General features: G+C 52.5%; 1 protein-coding gene and 1 long non-coding RNA gene across 14 annotated transcripts in view; one reads left to right on the top strand and one right to left on the bottom strand.

Moving 5' to 3' along the window:
• The window catches only part of CNTN6 (contactin 6), a 251,120-nt gene that overhangs the window by 221,572 nt on the left and 2,644 nt on the right, over window positions 1-26,904 (top strand). For all 9 annotated transcript variants that reach the window (XR_016214521.1, XM_051831866.3, XM_070051246.2 and 6 more), the window contains 9 exons: window positions 2,291-2,418; window positions 14,863-15,038; window positions 15,380-15,497; window positions 16,004-16,162; window positions 16,265-16,414; window positions 18,545-18,615; window positions 19,742-19,976; window positions 20,060-20,175; window positions 21,850-22,036. Coding sequence is in view for 8 of the 9 variants with exons in the window: in XM_051831866.3 (XP_051687826.3) it covers window positions 2,291-2,418; window positions 14,863-15,038; window positions 15,380-15,497; window positions 16,004-16,162; window positions 16,265-16,414; window positions 18,545-18,615; window positions 19,742-19,976; window positions 20,060-20,175; window positions 21,850-22,036 (1,340 nt within the window). In the remaining variant the exon portion in view is untranslated. The remainder of the gene's footprint in view (window positions 1-2,290; window positions 2,419-14,862; window positions 15,039-15,379; window positions 15,498-16,003; window positions 16,163-16,264; window positions 16,415-18,544; window positions 18,616-19,741; window positions 19,977-20,059; window positions 20,176-21,849; window positions 22,037-26,904) is intronic.
• LOC103352100 (uncharacterized) overlaps window positions 20,001-26,904 on the bottom strand; it is a 35,457-nt gene continuing 28,553 nt past the window's right edge. For 2 of the 5 annotated variants that reach the window (XR_016214523.1, XR_016214524.1), the window contains 2 exons: window positions 23,288-23,521; window positions 20,001-20,138 (listed from right to left, as the gene is read on the bottom strand). This is a non-coding gene — a long non-coding RNA (uncharacterized LOC103352100). Of the gene's footprint in view, window positions 20,139-22,149; window positions 22,619-23,287; window positions 23,522-26,904 lie in introns of those variants that run through there. The other 3 variants (XR_016214525.1, XR_016214522.1, XR_016214530.1) reach the window with 2 other exon arrangements.

Below are 26,904 nucleotides of genomic sequence, written 5' to 3'. Positions count from 1 at the left end.
GTCCGCCCTTACGGCCTCACAGACCTAGGACTCCTGAGAAGACGCACGTACGAAGGGACTTAACAATGTTGTGGAAAGTTAGATTTAAAAGATGAGTATGGATGGGAAAAAATCCAGAAATCTACATGTAGGTTTTTGCACTGCATGGATTTTCCATGAACTCTGAGGCCCCTTCTGTGCATGGAAACGTTTTGCATCGAAATAAACAGCCGCTCATTCCACTGCCCAAAACCCTAGTGAAGAGCTCTCTGTGCCCACACAGCTGCTGCAGCAGACAGCAGGCAAGTGAGGGACTCCCTGGAGGTCAGATGAGGAATTTCCAACATTAAGTGTCAATCGTTGCAATGAAATCCTAGCTGATAAACAGGTAGCTGTCAGCTGAGAGAGAGATGATGGATGACAGGTGCGTGATAGGCACAAGTGTGTGCTGCTCCGCTAACTGCACACTCAGTAAACTGTGCTTGGAAGCTGGAAGTCGGAAAGCTCTCGCAGAGTCGGGTGCTTCCTGGCCCGAGGAGAGGATGGGTGAGAGGTCGGCCCTGCACCGCCCGCTGCTAATGGGGTCACTGGTTGCTCTGTGCGTGCTCTCAGGGTTTCGCGGGCTGGCAGCCGTTCCACTCCGTGGAGGGCCTGAGCGGAGTTCACTCCCGGCGATTTCTCAGTGCCGCCTCCTGACATGGGAAAGCCCCCCTGGGTATGTAACACTTGATTTTCCATACCCTTGTAGCAACACATATTGCACCAAACACTGTAGGCACATATGTAGGGTACATATTTCCTGAATAAATTAAGATGGAAACAATGTTTCAACATTGCTACATTTCCAGTCACTTATCCAAACTGCTACAGAATTTTTGGAGTCCATTGCGCAGTTCCAAGGTGCCCACTCAGTATTTGCACCCATACATTATGATGTGTTCTGTCTTTGTAGCATAACCTCAGCATTCATCCTGAAACACATGCAATCAATCACTTCATTGCCTTCTACTTTCTTCCCAACAACCTCATTGGCTTTGGTAGCGATTCCTGTAGACCTCCACTCGTCAGCAGTTTCCCAGTCACAGGTAGCCAGGCGCCCCCGTGCCGGTGCAGGCCTCTGTCCGCCAGTGCCAGCAAAGCTCACGTGTAGTGAAGGTGGAATATTGCAGTACAGCTTATCGATACAGAGTAGTAACCTTTGGAACATGCCAGAAGAAGTGTGGGGAAATCAGTCTTGATCTTTCTCCACGAATGTCATCAAAAGCATCAGTTAGAGCGTTCTGTTGATTCTTTGCGTGTGCCCTGCCTATCTGGAGAGACCAGCTGCGGGGCAGTTTGATCTTAGCGGGCGTTTCTTATCTGCACCACATGTTGACACGTGCAGGATGCAACAGGAAATTTTCACTTTTCTTTTCATATTTTTGCTTAATTATTTTGTATTAAGCTAGGAAAATGATTAGGTGGTTTTGTTCCATTTACATTTTAGTAATATTTTCTTACTGTCTTTTTACATCTATTATTAATTAAAGGAAAAGTAAATGATAAATTGCAATATTCATACAACTTATCAGGCCATAAAATCCTGTTGTGGTTCAATCTCTGGACTTCTATGTTCTAGGTCAGCAGAGACTTTTTAACCATTCATTTTAACATGTTATAAATTAAATTGGTTACTAGTTTGTTTTTCATAAAACATTTAAAACCTAGTATTTTTATTGTTTAAAAATTTGTGCAGATTGATTTTATGGAAACAGGATGAACCTCAGGAATGAAGTGAGCTCTTACGGGCTGCACTGAGGAGCCCAGCACTGCTCCACTCCACGGTGGGCTGCCTCTGCTGAAGGGGCCGGCATGACTGGGAGGGCCTGAGACCAGGCCACCCTTCTGGGGGCAGACGCCCGGGGACGACCCAGCGCAGACGCCTGCATCACAGTCCTCATGCAGAACCAGGGTTGTGCGAGTCGGGCAGCTGGCTCTGGACAGAGCCTCAGAGCAGGTTTTCACTTGTCTGAATCCTGAAACAGTAGCAGGCACTTGAGATGCACTGACTCACTGAACTCAAGAGAAACCACTTGCTGTTGTATGACTGGTTTATTCTGAGACGGAGAACCGTCCCGTCTGCTGATTCACTCCCCAGTGTGCTAGTGAAGGATTCAGAGGGTGCTCACAGTGAGACAGTGATAAGGAGGAACACGGGTGTGACTGGGATTGCAGGCACCCAGGAGTGTGGTGGTGCCTTACCCTGAGAACACGCCGCTGGCTTTACCCGCGTGAAGCGCCTTCTCCCGGTCACTGCCTGTTTTCTTTGTAGGCTGCTTCTCCTGGAGGACGGCGGCCTCAAGATACACAACGTCACCAGGTCGGACGCTGGGCCGTACACGTGCCTAGCCACAAACCAGTTCGGCACTGCCAGGGACACCAGTCAGCTGATTGTGAAAGGTATTTCGTTGTCTTGATCTGTTCTCGGTGCGTGTTGGAGACACACGTGTGCCGTGCCCTCCGTGACCCTGTGAAGTCTGCGTCACGCTATGTGTGGAAAGGCCTGGATTTACTAAGATCTCCCTAGGATGCACCTTGGGCTGGTGGGTACCACGGTCGATGAGAATGTTGGCAGTTGAAGTGCCATCAGTGTTACAAAACCCGCACCAAAGCCACTTGATATGGCCCGGGATCGTTCAGCAGTCACTGGGTAACGGTTTCCTCCGTCCTCACACATGTTTCCCATGACTGGAAACACTCAGTGTGCTAAGGAGGCCTAGGTGCGCGAGTCGGGGCGCGGGGGTCTCTTGCCGCCATGTTAGAAAGCAGGTCTTTCAGGGAGGAAAGCTGAACTCGGGTGTCCACGTCCAGCAGACAGGCCGTGCGGTTCCGCGGTGAAGCCGCCTGCCCCGGGTCAGCCAGAGGTCCCCGCCGAGGGGTGTGGCTGCGGTCAGAGAGGCTGCTCCCCGTGTTCACTCAGGCTCAGCTCACAGAGCTCCTCCGGTGCCCGGAAGCCGCTCCCCGCATTTGGTTGCCTTCCCGTGATGGGAATGGCGTCTCCATGAAGCCGCTCGAGCAGCTGATGCGGCCCAAGTGGTGAAACTCACACTGCGAGCTTACAGTAGAAGTTACTGCCAGCGCCTCCCCTGTCGTTAAAATGTGCCAGGCAGAGCACGTGCCCACCGTGGTCCCTGCAGGGGGTTTCTGTCAATTCCTCCGGTGTGCCGCGGGCACGCGTGCCTGACACACCCTGCCCGGCCTGGTGCCCCGGACACTGCACTGCCTTCCGATTGCGTTGTCCTCGGTTTCTACCACAGAGGTGGGCTTTGTGTTCAAGATGCGTGCCAAGGCTAAATTTTCTTTTAAAGATTTATTTATTTATTTGAGTTAGAGTTCCACAGAGAGAGGAGAGGCAGAGAGAGCGAGGTCGTCCATCCGTTAGTTCAGTTCCTGGATGGCTGCAGCAGCAGAGCTACACTGATCCGAAGCCAGGAGCCAGAAGCTTCTTCCGGGTCTCCCACGTGGGTGCAGGGGCCCAAGGACTTGGGCCACCTTCTACTGCTTTTCCCCAGGGTATCTCTCCCGAGTTTTCTGGAAAGCCTCCCGTACTGAAAGGTGTGCGTCCTTGGTACGTGAATGGTACCGTGTCCAGTGAGCGGAATGCAGAGTACTGCGTTACTCCAGGTGAAGACGGCGCGGGCAGTGTGCGTGCGTTGTATTAGGCAGCAGGTGAGGACTGGCAGAAGACAGAAGGCACTGTGATTACAGGCACCAGGTAGGGAGGATCCCAGGGTCGCCAGCGTGCCATGTAGAGCGTGCGAGGCGCCGGCAGTGGAAGCGTGCGCTCCGGGAGCACAGGAGGCGGCAAAGCCCAGTGACCACACCCGTCCCCAGCGGCCAGGCAGAGCTGCAACTGCGCAGCCTCGGGGCGCACGGTCCCCTTCCCAGTCTTTGCAAAGATTTTGCCAACATGAGCTTTGCTGCCCACCAGTAATTGTGAAGAAAAATAAGTGAATAAAAGGCAGAGACTCACGTATGCGTGAACCGAGAACCCGGAAGCGGTTGGGCTGGGCCGGGCCGGGCCGGGCCGGGCCGGTGCTGGATGCACGCCACGTATTCCCGGCACGGAGCATCCTGCGAGGTCCACAGCACGGGAGCACAGCTCTCGCCCTGGAGACCAGCTGGTCTGGGGGTGCTGCGCTCCCCTCTGTCCTCAATCACAAATGAGACGGCTCAGTGAAAGCACCGACCGACGTACTCTTCTGATACAAGTGTTCTTTGTGGGGCTGTTGAAAGAACCAGCCCACCCTGCCTGGCCACGGACCCTTGCAGACCACTGAACCCTCTCACGACCACGTCCTAGGTGTTCACCTCCCGCCCCACCCGGCACAGGGCACCCAGGGGGCAGGGGTCTTGGTTTTCATCAGTGACAGGTGATAAGTGGCAAGTCTAGAATGTCCCTGGGAACTGTGTGCCCAGGTGCTGCTGATGACCGCACCCCGAGCTCATGGACGTGGCCTCCATCCTGTTCCTCAGGGTATAAGCCTCTTAGTGCACCTGGCGAAAGAGCAGCGCAGACTGTCGCTTTGCCATCCCACACGTTTGTGCTCTGGTGTGGGGAGGGCGGGCAGCTGCACAAAGACCCTAAGGCTCCGTGGGGCTGCAGAGCTGCCACCTGCAGCACCGGGCAGCGGTGTCACTCACAGGCACACAGCTGACGTCAGTGTGCAGTTTCCACGTGCGCTGTCACGCGTTTCTAATTCAGGGAGAAAACTTGGCTGTTTTTTAACCTTCACGAAGTCTCCGCTCCCCATTTCAGGGAACGTGGAGCCCTTGTCGTCTTTGCCATTGACAAGAACCCACACCATGCAGCATAATGCTGCACACGTCACACATCACAACCGTCACGTATGATAAGCATTATGCACATCACCACACAATGCAAACATGGACACATGTCACAACCATCACGCATGATAAACATTACAGCATTACACAACACAAACATGGACACATGTCATAATCATGTATGATAAACATTACACACATCACACAATGCAAACATGCACACATATCATACAATACACAGATCACACAACCTAAACATACACACAGCACACAATGTAAACATACACACATCACAATGTAAACATGTACGCACATCACACAAAGCAAACATGGACACCCAGCATCACACAATGCAATGTACACACATCACGCAATGCAAACATGGACACACACATCACACAATGCAAACACATACACACAGCATCACACAGTGCAAACGTGCACGTACCTTACAGTACACACGTCACACAATACATACATCACACAATATAAACATACACACATTACAATGTAAACATAAGCACATCATACATTGTAAACATGCAAACATCATATAAACATTGCATATATCATCACACCACATGAACATACACACATCACACAAAGCAACCATGGACACACACCATTACACAAAGTAGGCATGTGCATATTGCACAAAAGCAACCATGTGCACACATCACCACACATGGCAAACGTGGACACATCACAGTGTGAACATGTGGACACATCACACAAGGTAAACATGCACACACCATACAAAGCCAGTATGTATGTAGATCATCTCAAAATTTAAGCATACATGCATCATCGCACAAAGTGAATGTATACACAGGCCATCATGCAGACACCCAAATGAATGAAACGTCCATTTGGGCACAGAATGTGGGCACAGCACGAGTGAGTGCGCTGTGCTTTCTCAGCCGCCTGGCCGCCACGCAGGCACAGCACACGCCTGGCTGTCGTCCGCACTTCCTCTTGGCCAGAGGCCACCTGCTTCTGTCCCACGCAGGAATGCTGGTGCTTAGTCCTGTGCAGGGACACCCGTTTCCTTTCGTTAATGGAAAGGCAGAGAGAGACAGAGGGAGAAGACCTCCTGCTGGTTCACTCCCCACATTCCTGTAACAGCCAGGACTGAGCCAGGCTGAAGTGGCTGCCGGGAACCCCATTCCCGGTCTCCCGGGTGGGCAGGGACTCAAGGACGCGAGCCGTTCCCTGCCTCCTCTCAGGGTGTGCATTAGAACGGGGCCAGCAGCAGGGCAGGGACTCGGATCCAGGCTCTCAGCCTAGGACGCAGGCGTCCCAAGCAGTGTCTCAACCTCGCGCCCACGTCCGCCTCCTACCCACGAATTCTTATTTTGCAACCTGCATCTCTGAGCTTTCATCTGGGGAAGAATGTTTTCCACCACTTCCTCATCTCTTGCATGCGCAGCCTTCTGGTTCCGTGCTAGGATGGCCATGTGTGTGCATGCTCTCAGGCTGTAATGTTCTGATTTTCGTAACAAAGTCAAACGTAATTTTGAGTCTCAAACCGGCATCATCACATCACGACCTTAACAGCAGTAGGGTGCGGAGGAGCAAATGAGAAATTTCAGTAAAACTGATAAAGCAATCATCTCTCTTTGAATTTACTTATCAGCCTCAGTCATGCGAGAAATGTTGTTGTTAGATAACATGTAAAAAGATAATAGTTACAAGAGTCAGATATTTCGCAGCTTAGTTTTTGGCTGATATGGCTTATCTGTGTAAGAGGATTCGGAAGCTCTGCACCGCGTGTCGGGAATGTCTGTCTCCCTAAAGCAGCTGGGCGAGGCCGTCTTCCACGCAGACTCCCGAGTGCAGTTAGCAGCGCTGAGCCCCGGGAGACGCCCAGAGGCATCCACGGACGTGTGCTGCGCGAAGAGACGCGGCGTTCCAGGGTTTTCACGTCAGAGGACACGGATTGAAATCACGCTGTCTGCATGCAGCGAGAGAGATGAAACCGCCTAAAAGGAGCACTTACCTGCTTTGGCACTGAGCACATTCCTGGGGAGCAGAGTAGCAGCAGGCTGTAGAAGGGATCTCGTTTGCAGGCAGCATTTGTCTGTGCCTCCCCACCGGAGAAGCTCTGCGTGTTCAATTACAGGGCTCATTGCTTCAGCATTATTTGCTGCTGAAATGTCGGAACTTGGAAAAGCATATCTAATGTGCAAATTAAGTTTATTGCTGCTCGTTTTGTTGTTTATTCTTTGTGCTCGAAGACTTTATTATACCAGCACAGAGAGTGGCCTCTTCACGCTGTGCAGTGGCCCAGGGTCCTCACCAGGGTGGCCACCCTGCCAGGAGCAGCCCCGGAGACGGGCAGAATCCCGGGCTCTGTGCCGGCGGCCGCTAGAGGACTTGAGGAATGGGGGCAGCTGCGTCAGGAAGCCCAGCCTGGGTAACGCAGCCGAGGACCTGCTAGAGCGCACCGGTCACCCTGCGGTGGGGGACAGCGCCGGACCGCCCCCACCCCCGCCCCAGTTCTCTGTGCCACAGCCCCGTGTTCTACAAGGAATGCACGAAAACGTTTAAACAGAAAGGGGACCTTGACTTAAGAACCTGATGGGGAGTTATTTTCAAGTAGAGAAGATGAATCAGGAGTCCTACCCGGGGGGGCGGGCAGCTCCTGCTCTTTCCACGCAGACAGTGATGCTGAGTGGACTCCGGAGACTTGAGTTCCAGGGCACGTTCAGGAACGTGCATCCGTGTAGACACACCTGCTGGCATCAGCATCATCTTGGCCTTTATACAGTGTAGCCCATACCCTTTCAGATTAGTGGTTCTCACCACTCTGATTATTTGAGTGTGTACCTTACAGCATAGTTCTCCAGTGTGGAGGGGATGCATCCTTTTCTGTTGTAATCATTATGGTAGGGATTAAGATAAGAGTTGCATTTCATTGTTTAGCTTTAATGAACACAGGGGTATATGCCAAGAGAGGGGCCAGGGACATGGGGGTCCCAGTCACTTCTCAGCCAGGAATCGCAAAGCCTGGCCCTGCTGTTGAGCATGGAGCCCGAAGAGCTTAGGTCCATTCAGAAGGCGCCACCCCGTTTACTGTCTCCGAGGACCATGTGTCCAGGGGTAGAGTAGCAGGGGCATGGACTTGGGCTGTTTGTTAGCGAAGGGCCCGTGTCTTTGACCATGTGTCCAGGGCCGTGGGCTCGGGCTGTTAGCGAAGGGCTCGTGTCTCTGAGGGCCATGTGTCCCTGAGTGTGGACTCAGGCTGTGTGTTAGCCAAGGGCTCGTGTCTCCGATCATGTGTCCACAGCGTGGACTCAGGCTGTGTGTCAGCCAAGGGCTCGTGTCTCCAACCACGTGTCCATGGCGTGGACTCAGGCTGTGTGTTAGCCAAGGGCCTGTGTCTCCGAGGACCATGTGTCCATGGCGTGGACTCAGGCTGTGTGTTAGACAAGGGCTGGTGTCTCCGAGGACCACATGTCCATGGCGTGGACTCAGGCTGTGTGTTAGACAAGGGCCTGTGTCTCCGAGGACCATGTGTCCATGGCGTGGACTCAGGCTGTGTGTTAGACAAGGGCTGGTGTCTCCAAAGACCACGTGTCCCCAGGTGTACACTCAGGCTGTGTGTTAGCCAAGGGCTCGTGTCTCTGACCACGTCTCCATGGCGTGGACTTGGGCTGTGTCAGCCAAGGGCTCGTGTCTCTGAGGACCACATGTCCATGGCGTGGACTTGGGCTGTTTCTTAGCGAAGGGCTCGTGTCTCCTCGTGTGGTCCCTATGATTGTTGCTGTCACTGAGGACCTTGTGTCTGCCCCAGTCAGCGTTCTGGACTGCATATGCCGTGCCAGGCACTTAGCCAGCGTCTGCTGGAGGCCTCAGGGTGGTGCTTTGAGGTGGAAGCCGTCTGACTGCTGGGGAGGGAGCCGAGGTTCTCACAGCCCCGCCCAGCCCCTGTGTCTGTAAGGAGCAGTGCTGTTTATTCCTAGTCTGCTGGATCCCACAGCCAGGCCCAAGGACAGTGTCCTCAGGGCAGCACCTTGAAACCTGCAGGGTAAAAGCCCTGCCATTTGCCAAGCCGGGCTCGCCCGCCTCGCAGTGCTGCAGCCAGCAGAGGCTCCCGCCACTGTGCACGAACTCCCCTGGTTCTCCTAGGCATCTGGACTGTGACGTGGCTGCTTTCCTTTCACTCTGCGGTTCTTGGCAGTCCTTGCTGTGCTTACATGTTGCGGTGCAGGATAAATGGGCAATGGGACCTACAGGTGAATGGCAGAGGTTCTGTGTGCTGAAATTCATTGTATGTTGCCTGTGGTGGTTTACGGTGACAGGTGCACGTGTAGATTTCCACCTGTACTTAAGGTGAGAGAGGTGATCCCGCACTTGGCTAAGAGACAAAACGTCGCAGTTTCACGCATCATGTGACGGAGAGGAAAAGTACTTCTCCTTCCTAAAACCCCAGCCGTTGCTGCATCCTGGGGGGAGGGAAAGAAAGGCATCCTCCCCCTGCCTCCTCGGTGGGTTTGGGCCGCGCCCAGGATGCTCTCTGACTTTCCTGCGTGCTGCGTGCTGCGTGGCGTCTGTGCCTGCACAGAGCTCCATCCCAGCTGCCCTCGTCACCCGATTTCAGCCCTGCGTGCGTCAGGACCGCACTGCGCAGACACTGTTTCCTTCTCTTTCTGAAACCCCCTTCATTTTGTTCGAGCAAATCTCCCAGTGAGTTTTGCAGAAAGAATTCAAGAGCTGTACACCTATTTGAGATCTTCAGGTTGAAGATGTCTTTATCCGATGCCTCCATCTCACTGATGGTTGGTTGGGCGGATTCCAGATTGGCAATCGTTCTTCTTCAGGAACTTGGGGCGCTTTGCTGCTGTGAAGGCTCCCAGGTGGTGCCTGTGGCCTCCCTGCGCCCAGTGACCACGCGTGGCTGGCCTGCATCCACTGCAGCCCTCAGGCTGGGCGGGGCTGGGTGGGTCCACTCCAGACACTCACGCTTCTTGGCCCTAGAATACCTTCTTCAGCCATTTCATGTTTATTCTATGTTGTTTTTTCTGAAAATGTCATTATTAACTTAAATTGAAATGTATGTAATTGCAAGTCAGAGGGACAGAAAGAGAGACGGAGAGCTCCCGTTTGCTGGGTCACTCTCCAGATTCCCACCATGGCCAGGGCTGGTGTCAAAGCCAGGAACTCAGCCCTGGTGGTCCAGGAGTATGGGATGAGGGCACTCCAAGACGCAGTTGAACCTGTGCCATGGTGCCCCCCCCCCGGCCAGGCCCATGTTCCCATGTCCCCTACGGATTGACCAATTCAGCATTTCTGGCGAGAGCCCCAGAATTCACATTTTGAACAAACGCTCCAGGGAATTCTGGTGCGTGCTGAAATTTTTAAAGCATCACACCAGCCTTCCTACAAGTATAGCATGAAAAAGCACGAAGGAGGAAATGGGATGGAGCAAGATCTATTTTATTTCATGGGAAAGAGGCTAAAAAATCGCAAAGGTTTCACAGATGATAAAGTCTAGCACGGTTGATTTCTCTCCATTACATTGTGTTGTAAGCCAGAGCTTCATGGTCTCCCGTACCATAAATACCAAGGAGTTTTCCCATGTGCAGGAGCCCCTGGTCACTGTGCCCACTCTGCTGCGTGGAGCAGGTCTGTGTGTGAACACCCCAGTTGGTCATCTGATGGCGTGAAGGCATCTCTCAGAGGCCTCAGTCTCCCAGGACCGACGGTGTGTGCACGGAGAGAATTAATGGAATCAAAAGTGAGCACCGGCGTGGGTTTCTGCTGCCTGCGCACCACTCTGCCAGCCTCTGAGGCGTGTCTCTCCGGGCATGCACTTGGAATTCTGAACCAGGGCTGAGCTCGGTGGTGCAAGTGAGCCCCTCAGGACAGTCGTCAGCCGCCTTGGGTGGCTTCAGTCTGCTTGCAGAGGACGGAAGCAGCAGATGGAGATGTGCTGGTCCAAGCACCATGTACACACCCAGGAACAGACACCCAGACAGATCACTGAAACTGACCACTTGCGTAGGTGAAGATGTGGCACATGCACGTGAGGGCTGCAAAGCTTCGGAGCAGGTATGCAGTGTGTGAGTGTGCAGATAGCATAGGAGTGCACCAGCAGACATGAGTTCTCAACACACACATGTGCAGTGTGTGCAGTTAGCCCAGGAGTGCACATGTGCAGACATGGGATTTCAGTACGCAGGTGTGCAGCTGGCACAGGTGTGCAGGTGTGTGCTTAGCCCAGGAGTACACATGTGCAGACATGGGGTTTTGGTACACAGGTGTGCAGCTGACACAAGTGTGCAGGTGTGTGCTTAGCCCAGGAGTACACAGGTGTGCAGCTGACACAGGTGTGCAGGTGCTGATCTGATGTTGGTGAGAGCAGGGCCACGTCAGGGCCTGGGCCCCAGATGAGGCAGTGGTGGTGGCAGCAGCAGGAACATCAGCAAAGCTCCAGGGAGGGAGGGGCTGAGAGGTCAGGGTCAGAGTCTGGGGTGGCGCCACTGGCCCTTCTGTCTCTGGGGGCTGTGCCAGCAGTGTGCACAGACATGCTGGCTCCTCCAGTTCAAGCGCCAGGACAGGAGTTTTCAATCAGTTACGAGGAAATAATGGCGTCCACATGGACATTGCAGGAAAGCAAACCACAGAACTATTCAGTCCAGAGTCAGGAATTCCTGCATCATGGCAAAGCTAATATCCACTGACTCGGAGGTCAGAGTATCCTACGCCGTGGACAAGGACACTGGCTTTATACGGAGCTTCAGAGCAAACAACTCAGAGTGAGTTCTTCCATGCAGCTGAGGGGGTGCAGACGGGCAGCCGCCCACGCCGCCTGTGCAGCCCCACAGCCAGGGTCAGAGCACACAGCGAAGTCCCATCACCTTTGCTTATTTTTTTATTTTTATTTTTTGACAGGCAGAGTGGACAGTGAGAGAGAGAGACAGAGAGAAAGGTCTTCCTTTTATTATTGGTTCGCCCTCCAATGCCGCTGCGGCCAGAGCGCTGCAGCCAGCGTACTGTGCTGATCCGAAGGCAGGAGCCAGGTGCTTCTCCTGGTCTCCCATGGGGTGCAGGGCCCAAGCACTTGGGCCATCCTCCACCGCACTCCCGGGCCACAGCAGAGAGCTGGCCTGGAAGAGGGGCAACCGGGACAGAATCCGGTGCCCCGGCCGGGACTAGAACCCGGTGTGCCGGTGCCATAAGGTGGAGGATTAGCCTATTGAGCTGCGGTGCCAGCTTCTAAGTTACAAGATGTACTCAACAGAGATGTATACAAAGAGTTCAACCTCTTGAGGTAAAATAATTCCATGAGAACGTGTCCTAAAGTTCATATGTCAAGAAATGGGACAAAGGAAGGTTGACTTCCAGACCTTATGCTAAGGTCAGATTGGAGCAAGACGTGGTGGGTCTGCTGCACAGATAGGGTGACTGTAATGTTAACATGTATTTCTCTATGAAAGATATTAAGATGGGACTTTGAATATTTTCTTCTTAAAGAAATGTTAAATGTTTGAAGAAATGGATACATTTATCCTGATTGGCTATTGCAGGAGGCATTTCTGGATTAGAATATTGCAAGATATCCCATAAACCTGTACATTTTTATGTGTCTCTTAGAGGGTTCTTAATTATAAAATGTACTTGATCGGGGCTGGCTGCTTTAAGATTTCTCTATGTATACGAAAGGCAGAGTTACAGAGAGGAGACAGATCTTTCATTGATGGGTCACTCTCCGGATGACTGGGTTGGTCAGGGTAAAGCCAGGAGGCTGCAACTCCACGTAGGTCTCACACATACTGAGTGGATTCCCAGGTGCATTAACAGGAAGATGGATCAGAAGTGTAGCTGCAGGGACTTGAAGTGGCGCTCATATGGTTTGCCAGCATTGCCAGCGGATGGTTAACCCACTGAAACACAAGGCCAGCCCCAAGGCCACCCACTTGCTCAATGCTGGCCCTACTCTCTAGGTAAAAACTGTGAAATAGACACATCTTTATTTGTTTAAGAATCATTTATTTATTTGCAAGTCAGAGTTACACACAGAGAGAAGGAGAGGCAGAGAGGTAGAGAGAGAGAGGTCTTCCATCCACTGGTTCACTTCCTAATTGGCCACAACGGCTGGAGCTGTGCTGATCCAAAGCCAAGAGCCAGAGCTTCTCCCAGGTCTCCCACATGGGTGCAGGGGCCCAAGGACTTAGGCCATCTTCTACTGCTTTCTCAGGCCATAGCAGAGAGCTGGATTGGAAGTGGAGCAGCCGGGGCTCAAACTGGCGCCCATGTGGGATGCTAGCACTGCAGGCAGTGGCTTTACTGCCTTTACAGGAAGTGGCCACAGCACCAGCCCCAACACATCTTTCTTATTTGTGCCATTTTCCCCCATCTCCCTCACCACGGCGTCTGTACTACTCAGAGCGGGGATGGACACGCACTGGGTACTCAGGTGGGCACTAAGTCATCTAAGTTATAAATGACTTAGCCGGTGAAGCACGAGCAGTCTAAACTAGAACACACGCTTCCTTATTCGTGGTGGTTTAGTGATAGTCGCTGTGCTGCCAGTGAGCCACGTGGGTCGGGAACCCTTCCGTGTGGCCAGCCCGTGGTGTCCTACGTGGAGGAGCAGTATTGTGAGTGCAGATCTGAAACTTTCCGTGGGGGCAGCGTTGGTCTGTCAACACTCCCCAGTCCAGTTAGCCTACGCATCCTTCCATAAGTGTGAAGAACACGTTACCGATTCTTTGTTTTTCAGAGAACCCATAAGAAGAAAACATTCCTTCTAGTCTGAATGGTTTTCTTGAAACCCCAGATGTCATTCCCCTTATGTAGGAATAATGTCTTAGTTTAAGAGGAATAATCAGCTGGGAATTTGAAATGGCCAGCGTCCACAAAGCCATTCTTCAAACTTCTCCCTAGAAAACAGTACATTAAAAAGTGTATGCATCTTCCATAGTAATAAAGCATGAAGACAGAACTTAGAGGAACAGTTAGCTTTATCTCCGATAACTTCAGAATGGGACAATCTTCACCCACTGTGCCCTGAGCAAGGGGAGTCCTTCTGCTTTGCTTCCCCAGTCTCTGAAGGGCTCGGCTGATGCCTCTGACGTGAATGGTAACCGGAGCCTCTGAAGACAGAAGGCAGGCATACAACCCGGTCGGTGCTGGTTTGGTTTGGTGGACGGAATGGGTAGCCGCTGGGGGATGGGCATGGTTGGCATGTCTCCTGGTTTTCGCAGCTTTATCCTACGGGTGTTCTGCAGACACAGTTCTCCAGGGTCATCCTCCTATTTTGAAACTTCTTCCTGTACCATATTTCTTTCATAATCGTTTGCCTTAGAGCTAAATTCTCACCTGTAAGTCCCTCAAGACCTGCTCATTCCTGGCAGGCGGCTCAGCTCTGCACACGGGCTGGCTCTTCTCAGTGCATTGCTCTGGAAATGAAGCCGCGCACTTTGTAATAAATAAGTCGTCAAAACGACACGGAACTCAAGTACAACTGCAGCATCGTAGAGTGGTCCCTTGAAGTGCCCGTGAGTAAAGGCCAGCTCGTGGGGAGCAGGGGCTGACGCTGAGGTGGCGTTTCCAGAAGGCGTAGTTCATGATGAAAGTCGAATTCCAACACTGCAGAATTTGAATGAAAATGGGCAATTTTGGTCTTTCCCACGCACGTTGCATGTTGAGCTAACATGGGAAAGTCTGACCAGAAGTGCATTAAGAGGTTAACTCACTGCACTGATACTCAGGTGGAATGCACATGCCGTCTCTGGTGCTGGTGTGTGAAGCCGATGTGGGCTCGCTGGAGAAGCACCTGCGTGTCAGTGGTCGTGCTGCACCTCGCATTAGAAAGCAAACACAGCAAGAGCGTGTGCAGTGCACGTGTAGGGAATGCCGTGTTCCGAGGGTGTCAGCGGGACTGTGTGTTTAATTCCACTACGTAACAAGCCAGGCTGATGGTAAATACAGCGAGGCGCGTCTCGGGCTGGACGTGGTAGAGCGCCCGGCTGTGTACAGTTTCGTGTGATTTCCCGTCCCCACGCTGGCGTTTTAGATGTGTTTGTAAGGAATGTTTTCTCCCCACAGAGAGGACTGTCATAACCGTGCCGCCGTCCAACATGGACGTTACCGTCGGCGAGAGCATCATCCTGCCCTGCCAGGTGTCGCGCGACCCCTCCACCGCGGTGGCGTTTCTGTGGTTGTTCAACGGCGACCTCATAGACCTGAGAAACGGAGCCACTCACTTTGAGAGGGTTGGAGGAGTGAGTCGCGGACTATTTCAAAACACCCAGTAACACGAATCGAGCGTGGGCCATGAATCGCCAGCTTTCGTAATCACTGCCCACGTCTGTGCGTGGATAATTACTTACTGTGCGTTCACGGTGCTGCATCTGGTTTTTGTTATGCCTTTCACGGCGATACTAGTTGCCCTGTGCAGTTAGAAGAGAGGGAGTGATACAAGGCATCAGAGAGAAGCTGTCCCGGCACGGGTCTGTCTCCTAACTCCAGAGCTGTCTTTTTGTTTCACATTTATCCAGCATAGAGAGGTGGGGCTCGCTGTGTCTAGTGACGCTTTCCTCCATCTCTCGCGTTCTGTCGGCAGGAATCTGCTGGGGATTTGATGATACGGAATATCCAGCTTCGTCACTCTGGGAGGTACCTGTGCACCGTGCAGACGCCCCTGGAAAGTCTGTCTGCTGCGGCTGATGTCACTGTCAGAGGTGAGCGGGTGGGGCAGGCGCGACCTTGGTGCTCGTGCCCGGTCCCAGGCACCGATGCGGCCTCACCACACAGACCTGAGGGGGTGTGGAGTAAGGGCGTGCACGCTGCATTGTGTGGGTCCTCTGTGGGCAGTGAATGCTTGGCCTGCGGTGTCAGGTCCGTTTAACACAAAGCCCTCCCTCGGAGCAGAGGCCACACTCCCTGCATTTGCTGGACGTAGAGTTGAGGGGCAAATGAGAGAGCGCGGGTATCCGTTTGTGGGCTTGGCTCCCTCCTGGGTGGCTGTCAGCCATCTGGTGCCTGGCATTTTCTGTTCTCCAGAGAAAACATTTCTAAGTCAGTGTTCTACCACGTGAGCTGATTAATACGACCTGAATTTCTAACGGCATGCTACCAGTTCTTCCTGTTCAACACTGTGTTTTCTAAGCATAACAAGGAAAATGAGCCATGAACCCGAGCTTGTCCAAAGCATGATCTGAGCATCTACTGTAGCATGTTTGTCCAGGCCCCCCAGGTCCGCCGGAGGGCGTGAGCGTGGAGCACGTCTCCAGCACCAGCTCCCACATTCGCTGGCGGCCAGGCCCCGACAACAACAGCCCCATCCAGATATTCACGGTGCAGACGCGGACGCCGTTCTCCGTGGGCTGGCAGGCTGTGGGGACAGGTGAGCCGGCGGCGCCTCTGGGCGGTGTTCTGACACTGGCTTGTGGTTGCTGGGTTCTGACTAGTGCTGACTTCGATGGCGTGAGTGTCCCACTCTTTGTAGACCCAGAGATCCTCAGCGGGCAGACGTACAACGCCACGGTGGTGGGGCTGAGTCCTTGGGTGGAGTACGAATTTCGAGTTGTTGCCGGGAACAGCATTGGCATCGGAGAGCCGAGTAAACCTTCAGAACTGCTGAGGACGAGAGCCTCAGGTAAACACTCCTTGTCTCTGAACACACCCAGGACTCCCAGCAGGGAGCCAGCCCTGAGGCAGGGTGCTGCTCCCGGGTCGCGGGCTCCCCGGGCGCCATCTCCCCTCATGGCCCTGGCACAGCAAGGCTTCCTGGGAAGCTGTGTCTGCGTCGCAGCTGTTTGCTCACAGCTGTGGATTTGAGGATAACAAGGAGTTCCTGCTGTTTTTATCAAAATGGTCTGAGAGGCCGCAGAGAGGGTCAGGCGCCCAGCCAGACACGTGCGCCCGTTTCTCCACACTGGGTGGGGCACAGCTCTGCTGAGCAGTCGTGTGACTTCTCCCTGTGCAAGTGAGGTGGGTCCCGGCCTCACAGCTGCGTGGGAGGAGCCTGGCTCGGACACAAGCCTGCGGCTTCGCAAACCCACCGGGGAGGTCCCCAGAGCCGGGGCCGCCTCTGCCCACAGCTCAGCAGGCTGGGGTTCTCGCTGTCCCAGGCACCGGGATCCCTCTGCTGGTGCTGGCCTAGTTGAACAAACAGGGCTCCCTCAGAAAGTGCCTACCACGCTCAGGTAAGTTCAGTCATGGCAATGTCACACTTGTGGCCCTGGATTGAGGCAAAGCCCCATAGGTGACAGCAGTGGCGTCCAGTGCAGTCAGGCGGGGAGCTCTGTGCTGTCTCAGGGGTGGACGATGAAGACCGGGTGTCAGCTGACTGTCTCTGACAGGGCCAGGATTTGAACCCAGACCCCTGGACTCCCACCCCCATGTCCCTATCTCACGGTTGAACGTGGGTGCAGACAGTCCCGGCCAGAGACAGTGCAGATGGCCAGGCCCGGGCCCACTGTCCCAGACGGTGGAGAACGATCTTCAGGTTCTCCTTGTCTGTCTCCAGCTCATTTGTATTTCGGTTACATTGAGCTGGGTGGTCCAGACCCTGGTGGTTTTTTGCAAAGCTCTGTGTGGCCACCGGGAGATGGGAGCCAGGCGCCCTGACTGCCCCGGGGGTTCCCTGTGACTTTGCTGTCCTGCTGGGTACTGTTAAAGACTGGCTTCTCAGTACGGATTTGAGATTTCAGCATGGTTAATTAGCAAAGAAACTTGCTCTTTCTGAGGACACGTAAGTGTCAGAGTCCTTCTCCTTACACAGCCAACCACTGAGCGCTCCCGCACGGGGCCCTGGGCCACCGTTGGGCAGCTGCCCTGCCTCCTGCCGCTCTTGCCCAGGATCAGAAGACTCAGAAGAAGGGTTAGACTCAGCTGACCTTTTAAACACTTAGGAATATCAAGGCAGGCAAAGCTCAGGGTAAATCTGATGAATGCTATTGTGAAAAGTAACAGATTAGTGCGTCACTGTGTTATGTATCGGGCCAAGCATCTGTATGAACTGGGAATAACAAATTGACAGGGATTTATTCCGATCCTACCTATGACGGGAACAAGGCTGAAGTAAGCAATTAGATGTCAGTGTCTTAACCTCCGGCCGCCAGTTCTCAGCACACCTGTGCGTGTGCGGCTGAACAGCCCAGTCCGCGCCATGTCAGAGACGTGCACCTGGAGACTGGCCTGCTCTCACGGACCTGGGCTCCTGTCTCGGTGTGTAGAGATGGTCTGTGCAGTCGGGCATGCGTGCTCACACACGTGGTGCCCTCAGCCGCACGGCTCGCCCTGAGCCGTCAGCATCGCGGGTTCCCCAGGACGCAGAGAGGCAGGGGACTCCATGGGCTCCCTGGGCTCCCCTTGAGGGGGCGGCAGGCTGAGAATGTATCTACACATTTTCTAAGACTCAACTTTAAAGAGGAAGATGTCCTGATGGCTAATAGGGAGAGGAAGAGTATCCGTCCGCTCGCTGACAAAGGTAATGGGCGAATGCTCTCCCTGCTACCTGCTGCACACTGCTGCAGTCGGGGTTCACTCGGCAGTGGGGGCGCCCCGAGCCAGGCAGCCGCCGACGCTCAGCCAGGCACCTCACCGGCTGCAGGAGAGCCGCGGAGCCAGGCCGCTCTGCATCCAACACAGCTGTGTCCTCGGGGAAGCCTGCTTTACCTTCCTTAGGCAAGGCAGATCTCACAGGTGCCTGCCCGAGATGGGGTGCCCCCCACCCCGCCCTGAGGACAGATTCCATAACCCCGCCTTCCTCCCATCCCTCCAGTGCCTGCTGTGCCTCCTGTCAACATCGAAGGCGGTGGAGGGAGCCGCTCTGAGCTCGTCGTCACCTGGGAGGTGAGTCCATGTCCCACCGAGTCATTGAGAAGGAAGGGGACTGAGCTGGCTGGGAAGAACACAGGAGACACTCGGCTGATGTGGCCGCTGGTGGGAATCCACAGGCGCCGGACGCCGTCCGTCCGTCCTGGAGTGAGGGGCAGCCGGGCTCTGTCCTGGAGGCCCTCGCTGCCCCCTTCCTCCTGGCTGCCTGCTCAGTGCCGCCCCGCGTCTTCCCAGTAGAGAGCTCTGCCCCCGCCCATGTCTGGCCCCGCCCTCTAACACTGCACCATTCCACGTTCACACAGGAGCCCTGTAAGCTGTGGGCTCCACCGGTGCTACAGAGGTACGCAGACACACACAGCTGTAACGGCACGGTGCACAGACTCTGCACCCCCAGTACTGACCCAGTGGCTCCCTGGAAAACAAACAGCACATCTGAAAAAAGCAAATTCCACTGACTTTTAAATACAAGTTTCTTGTAATCAGGTGGAATGTTTGCCTAAATGAAAGCACAAATTCACTTTCATTTGCTTCGTTTATGTGGTTATTTATATTTTGTAACTGCTTCAGAGCTCTGTTGGGATATGTATATAATCCTATTTTTTAAATTTTAGTAATTTTTAGAATGTGAATGTCTGTTACAGAGCTTGCCCTCGCTGGGGTCACCAGTGGAGAAGGCGTGTGCTTGGCGGCCCCGAGGCCTCTGGCTGGGCTGCGCAGCTCTGAGCGCCAGAGCACCTGCTGTTCTAGCCACGTCCCACAGAGCGCCACTGAGCTAGCCTTGAAACACAGTTAATAAGTTAATGCTGTCAGATTTAAAAAATCAATATCAAAATTATGTTTCAGATTTCATCATAAACTCTTGCAATCTTCTAAAACCATTTTATTACAATTTATGAATGATCAAGGGAGAAGATATAAATATGCAAAGCCCATGTTCTATTTCTACCTGAAATCTTCAGCTATTTTTCTGAGTCCTTTAAACAGTCATTTTCCTAATTGACATTCCAAATAAGAGTATTTTAATACAGGATGAACTAGGATATGTCTGTGCAGAGGGATGCCAACTTATCCATAAACAGTATCACAGCTCAATAGAAGACTTTTCAAGAGCAGAGTGACTGACTGACCACCCTCTCCCAAGCCCATTGCAGAAGAGCTACAGAGTGGAGACGGATTTGGGTACCTGGTCATGTTCCGGCCACTGGGCTCGACAGCCTGGACCAAGGCCAGTGTGGCGTCCGTGGAATCCTCCAGGTTTGTCTACAGGAACGAGAGCATCGCCCCCCTGTCTCCCTTTGAAGTCAAAGTGGGCGTGTACAACGACCAGGGGGAAGGGTCGCTGAGCCCCGTGTCCATCGTCTACTCCGGGGAGGACGGTGAGTTTTCCGGGGCTCGGGGCTGGGTTTCTGTCTCTGTGCCTTTGTGTGCTGAAGACGGCCATGTCTTTCTCTGGAGGCAGAACCTCAGCTGGCCCCTCGGGGAACTTCTGTCCAGAGCTTTTCGGCTTCTGAAGTGGAGGTTTCCTGGAACGCTATCGCCTGGAACAGAAACACGGGAAGAGTGCTGGGCTACGAGGTAACACCCCAGCTTTGCTGTCCTGCTGCTGGCCTGGGACCGTGCATGTCTGTGTGCACCGTAGGAGAGGGGCACGAGCAGGAGGTCTTCCTGGGGGATCTTGGGAAAGCAAATTCACAAGCGACAGCCCCTTCAGCGTGCATTTCCTGTTGGGATGGACAGTGTCTGAGCGGCACTGCTCCCTGTCCCCGCTGGGGTCGGCAGCCCTGCACTGCCCTGCACGTGGGTGCTTGCTAAGACCACGTCACCTCAAGTGTTCTCACCACAATACGACGTTGAAGGGAGCAGCACACTTATTTAATTATTCAGATTGTGGCATTTTGTTCTTGGAGGGATAGAGTTCTCTCTCCCCCACCTCACCACACACTGGAGAATTGCACAGGAAACCTGCTCTGGGACCTGGACCACCCTGCAAGAAGCAGTTCAGTGGTTTTTTGAAAAAACAAAAAACAAAGTAGGTTCTCCTAAATCCACTCCGAGGCAACTCACATTTGTAGGCCTGGGGAAGCTATCAGTGGCTCCCTGCTTTTGAAATTCCAAGTCCCCCAAGTCACAAAGTGGATGACGTGGTTTGGTTTCCTTTGGCATCAGAGTAATGCTGGGGCCTGCCTTGTGGCGCAGCCAGCGAAGCCACCACCTGCACCAGCATCCTATATGGGTGCCAGGTGAGAGTCCCGGCTCTTCCGCTGCTGATGGAGCTCCCTGCTGATGCACCTGGGGAGGCAGTGGAGGACGGCCAGGTCCTTGTGCCCTGCACTCGCGTGGGACACCTGGATGAAGCTCCTGGCTTCAGCCTGACCCAGCCCTGGCCCTTGAGGCCTTTTGGGAAGTGAAGCAGCAGACAGAAGAGTACCTCTCCTTCTCTAACTCTGCCCTTAAAATAAATACAATCACTATTTTAAAAATGTGCCTCGTTCTACCTACCAGAGTTCTTCCTGTACTGCTAAAGGAAGCTCCTGGTGCAGGCAGCAAGTCCTGCTCACCTGTGGGCGTCTTTGGGAGGTCTTGCTCCTGTCTGCGTCCCCTCCCCCGCCCTCACACTCCCCGCCCACGCTTCCTCCCCCACTTCTCTGCCGTGTGCCTGCACTTGCTCTTCCCGGGCGGGACGGCGCTTCGAGAGGTTTGTGGAAAACTGACAGAAAAGATGCTTAGTTTTGTGCAGAACGTTGAACTCTGCGTGTTTCATCATGCACATGTTCTACGAACTTTATGAAGATCCTTCATATGTGTCAATTCAACATGTTTTGCACAAAAATAAGCTTTAACTCAACGTTGCACCTTCTTCAGTAGATTGTAAAGGACTTGACATGTCTGCAGAATTTAACTCTCGTCGCCTCTTCTGATCTACCTTGAACACTTCACTGCACGAGAAGGGGTCGGTGTGAGCTGACTGATTCGTCAGCCACGATTCAAACAGTTCTGGAAGAAAAGGCAGCAGCACGGCGCCACGGGTGGAATCCCTGACTGAGCTGTGCAGTCTGCGGCCTGCCCCCCGTGCCCGTGCCAGAGCTCGGGCCTTCAGCCGCCCGTGGAGTTGCTTCCTCTACTGTCCACCGAGAATGTCTGTGCACACAGACTCTGGTTGATTCACTCTCGTGTAACCATTCTGTGCAGAAACACATGTTGTCCTTTGTGCTGCTGCCTTGTCCCTCAGTCTTTGTTTTTGATGATCAGGTCTTGTACTGGACGGAAGACTCCAGAGAGCCCATGATTGGCAAAGCCAGAGTTAGTGGAAACATCACCACCAAGAACATCACTGGGCTGAAGGCTAACACCATCTACTTTGCTTCCGTGAGAGCCTACAACACGGGTGGGACAGGGCCCTCCAGCCCCCCGGTCAATGTCACCACCAAGAAGTCTCGTAAGTATGGCTGCACGTCGGGGAGGGCGACGCGGTGTGGCCGCCACATCCCGGTGCTCACTGTCCCTTTCCTTCCCTCGCCTCACCACGTACCAGGGGCTTGGCTCGGTTAGACGATTTCTCTCTCATATAAGGATAACTGTTGACCCTCTGGTAACCATCAAAAGCCCACTTGGATCTTTCCAGAATTCCCAGTCTGAGCACCAAGCTGAGAGACAGTGGTGGGACATGTTCAAGAACCCGGGTGGTGCTGCCCCAGCCAGGGGTGCTCAGCCCAGAGAGGCCAGGTGGTGGTCTAACCAGCCGAGACTTGAAGACCCCTAAGAAGCTGTGCCCTCACAGGGCTTCATTCCTTGTGGAAGGGTCTGATAACGAGGGGCCAGCTCCTGCCTCAGTAGTGAGCAGGCTTGTGAGTTTTCACTGGGTTTTGTTCACACGTCTCTCCTGGAGCAGGCCTTGCTCTGTCAGGTGCCAGACGTCCCTCCTAGGGGCTGTATCCCCGTGGCTGACCTGGGGGCCTGAGGTCCACCAGTGAGCCGCACACGTCTCCTCTCCTCCGACAGTCAGTCTCTTATTCGGCACCTACTGAATAAGGGGAATGGTGACTGTTGCTGCTTTGGTACTCCGAGTCTGGTTTGCACAACTCTCCCATGCTTTGAGGCACAGAAATAAACTGGGTCAGGTTTCACCATGCAGGATGGCAGCACCTGCAGTGTTCTGTGTGATCGAGGGCAGATGAACAGGAGTCCCCTGTGCTAACAGTCGTGCAGAGCACGTTCTCTGGTCTCTGAGCCACTCAGTCATCCATCAGGAATGAGCCCCTCCCCAGGGCCCTGAGAGAGCTATGACACAGGGAGACCCTTGGTTTTAGGCTGTTTCCATGTAGGGAGAGATGGCCCCAAAAGAAAATAAAGACCCGGGAAGGAAACAACAGAGTTAGTGAGAGAGAGAGACAGAGAGAAAGGTCTTCCTTTGCCGTTGGTTCACCCCCCAATGGCTGCTATGGCCAGCGCACCGCACCACACCGATCCAATCCAAAGCCAGGAGCCAGGTGCTTCTCCTGGTCTCCCATGTGGGTGCAGGGCCCAAGCACCTGGGCCATCCTCCACTGCACTCCCGGGCCACAGCAGAGAGCTGGACTGGAAGAGGGGCAACCGGGACAGCATCCGGCGCCCCGACCGGGACTAGAACCCGGGGTGCCGGTGCCGCAGGTGGAGGATTAGCCTAGTGAGCCGCGGTGCTGGTAACAACCTGAGCTCTTGAAAGGGAGACGAAGAAGGAAAAGTAGGGGCCTCTCAGCAGCAGAGCAGGTGCAGCCCTTCCTTGATGTCTGCTGCTGACGCTGGCGGTGGTGGCACTGTCCTTCTCACAGAGATGTCGGTGATTCCGCCACAAGCGCCGCAGCCTGGTGGAAGTGATGTTCCCATAGACAGCCGAGAGGCTCTGCGCAGACACCACTCGGGAAGAACCCTATTTCCATCAATTCTGAGAGAGGCAGGAAAAACACATCACTGCTTCTGCAGAAAAAAAGTCCCAGACATAATGACTGCGACTGTTTGCAGCTCCTGCCTTAATTTGGCGCCTGGTGTTGACTGACTGTCACTCTGCACTAGACTCCTGCTTGCTGTAAAAATGCAATCACTCCACATTTAACATAAAAGAAGCGTTAGGCTTTGATTCTGCCGTAACGCACGTTCTTTCTCGCCTGCCCCATGCTGTTCCTCAGAACTCGCACACAGGAGCTTGTTCCTGAGTTCACCGTGGGCACCGCGGTGAATACAAATGCCGTCTACAGCGAACCTGATTACAGGGCCAGTGTGTGCTGCTCTGTCACTGAGCAGAAAACAACCGAGTCTTTGGAAACTGACTGGAAGGACACAAATTCACGAAACTGTTTGTTTTCGAGTTTTCCCCTGACACAGCCGGTACAGGCATGGTGACGGTGTTCTGGTTGTTCAGGAAAACGGAAATGTTAGTTCCACAACAGACATTTGCGATCCCATCAAGCCAAAAGTGTTATTTAGGTGAGGGCCCTTACAATGCAGCTTTCAGAGGCTTTTTTAAAAAAACTTTCCTTTGATAAATATGAATTTTGAAAGTACAATTTTTGAATTATAGCAGCTTTTCCCCCCAAACCTCCCTCCCACTCCCATCTCATTCCTCACCATGTATACAGGAGATCAACTCAGTATATACTAAGTAAAGATTTCAACAGACTGCACACACAGAGACACATACAGAATACTGTTTGAGTAGTAGTTTTACCATTAATTCTCATAGTACAGCACATTAAGGACAGAGATCCTACATGGAGAGCAGGTGCCCAGTGACTCCCATTGTTGATTTAACAATTGACACTCTTATTTATGACATCAGAGATTCCCCCGAGGCTCTTGTCTTGAGCTGCCAAGGTTATGGAAGCCTCTGAGTTCACAAACTCCGATCTTATTTAGACAAGGCCATGTTCAAAGTGGAAGTTCTCTCCTCCCTTCAGAGCTTTGATGGCCTGTTCTTTCCACTGGGATCTCATTAACAGAGGTCTTTCATTTAGGTTAATTTTTTTTTTTTTTGCCACAATGTCTTGGCTTTTCATGCCTGAGAAACTCTCATGGGCTTTTTAGCCAGAAACAAATGCCTTAAGGGCTGATTCTGAGGTCAGAGTGCTGTTTAGGGCATTTGTCATTCTATGAGTCTGCTGTGTGTCCTGCTTCCCATGAGGGATCATTCTCCCCTTTTTAATTCTATCAGAGGCTTTTTAAATAGGGCACATAGGGCATTGGCATGGGAGAGATGAGCATGGGTACAGATAAGAAAGCCTGTGGACAATGCGATCTCTCAGCTGGAACTCTCCAATTTCATCTCCCTGCAGAAGGCATGCAGAATCCCAGTAAAAGCAATATACTGAAGGGGCAATCTTGAATCCAGGCTGACTGTGCTAATAAATGAAATCATTTGCAAACTTCAGAATACGATTACTAGGAACAAACCATTTGAACAGAGTTGGAAAACTGATTATGTCCTAACATCACAGAGGAGAACTTCTGTTCTCAGGAAGTGAACAGTGACTGAGTGAGGATATTTTCATATTCTTAGTCTCACTTCAAAAATGGGAAACCTGGGTCCTTGGAAAAGACTAAATGGATCTCCCTGACATCGAAGCTCTATTCTTTCTACCTTGTAACTGGCAGAAGAAGCAAACTCTCTAAATAACCAATGCACTGCTCCTGAGACAGGAGACACCCAGACTTAGTAGGTGTGCAGCAGCTGCGTCAGATCTCTGAAGGAAATGTTTCCGTTTCCATCGGTAATGAGTGAACTCTGACATTCGTTCAGTCTCACAAACTGAGAAAAAGGTGCCCAGAATATCTTACTGGGCAGTTTTATCTTTGCTTCTGCTTTTCAGATGAATTATTTTTAATCTTTTCAGTTTCTTAAATTTCAAAAACAGTCTGGTGGACTGGCATTGTGAGGACAGAGAAACACCAGGCTGGAAGGCAGTGCACCACGACTCAGATCCAGCTCAGCCACCCACCCACCCACTCACACAGAATCCTGCCCTGCCCTCTGGAAGCCATGCCTGCAAAATCTGATAAAGGACGAACATCCAGAATATGTAAGATCTCAAGAAGCTCTACAGCAACAACAGAACAATCTAGTTAAGGAATGGGCTGAGGGGTGCTGGTGCTGTGGCTTGGTGGATAAAGCTGTCCCCTGTGACACTGGTGTCCCATATGGGTGCCGGTTTGTGTCCCAGCTGTTCCACTTCTGCTTCAGAGCCCCACTAATGGCCTGGGAAAAGCAGTGGAAGATGACCCAAGTGCTTGGACCCCTGCCACCCGTGTGGGAAACCTATATGAAATGCCTGGCTTCACCTTGGCCCTGTGCCATCGGGGGAATAAACCAGCAGATAAAGATTCTTGCTCTCTCTTTCTCTCTCTTACTCTTTCAAATAAATACATATATTTTTTTAAAAAGCCATGTGCTAAAGATATGAATAGGCACTTTTCAGGTGATGCAATGCAAATAGCCAACAGACACATGGAAAGATGCGAAGATGCTCAGGATCTCTAGTCCTCAAGGAAATGCAAATTAAAGCCACCCTGGTTAGAACTGCTGTCGTACACAAATCTAAAAATTACAGATGCTGGCAAGGATGTGGAAAAAGCTGCCCTAATACTCTGCTGGGAATGTAAACTAGCACAACCACTGTGGGAGACAGTCTGTCCCTCCTGGGAGTGTTCTCAAAGGAAATTAAATCAGTATATGAAAGTCAGCTGTGCCCCCATGTTACAGCAGCTCAACTCACAACAGACAACGTACGGCATGAACCCAGAAGTCCATCAACTGATGGCTGGATAGAGTGTGGCGTATAAACATGAGGGAATACTACTTAGCCATAAAAACAATGCAATCCCATCTTGTGCAGCAAAATGGATGCAGGTGGAGACCATTATGCTTAGTGAAATAAGCCAGTCCCCAAAAAGACAGCAAACATGTTTTCCCTGATGTGTGCCAACTATAGAGTACAAAAAATGTATGTGAGTGAAAGTGACACCTTGAGGTGTGACGACTGTTTACAGCCCTTGTCCATATTCCTGAGGGACCGTATTCTTTCTACTTGTTGAATTCTGTATTTAGTGGAGGCTTACGAGTCCAAGGTACATTGAGCGTATGTCATCACAAAAATTCAAATAAAATAAGAAAGCAAAGAGGAGGGAACAAGTAAGTGTGGGGAAAAGCATTATGTACTTAGAAGTATAAATAAGAAACATACCAAGTCCCTTCCCTCTACATAAATATGAAAATTCTCTAGCTGCACACATCCTCTACTTCCAATGGCATATTCTAAGTCCTTCCTCCCTTCCTCG

The sequence above is a fragment of the Oryctolagus cuniculus genome, chromosome 10 (genome assembly GCF_051225735.1).
Source record: "Oryctolagus cuniculus isolate XC-2025 breed Fujian yellow rabbit chromosome 10, ASM5122573v1, whole genome shotgun sequence".
Classification (NCBI taxonomy): domain Eukaryota; kingdom Metazoa; phylum Chordata; class Mammalia; order Lagomorpha; family Leporidae; genus Oryctolagus; species Oryctolagus cuniculus.
This window is presented reverse-complemented; position numbering and strand designations above follow the sequence as displayed.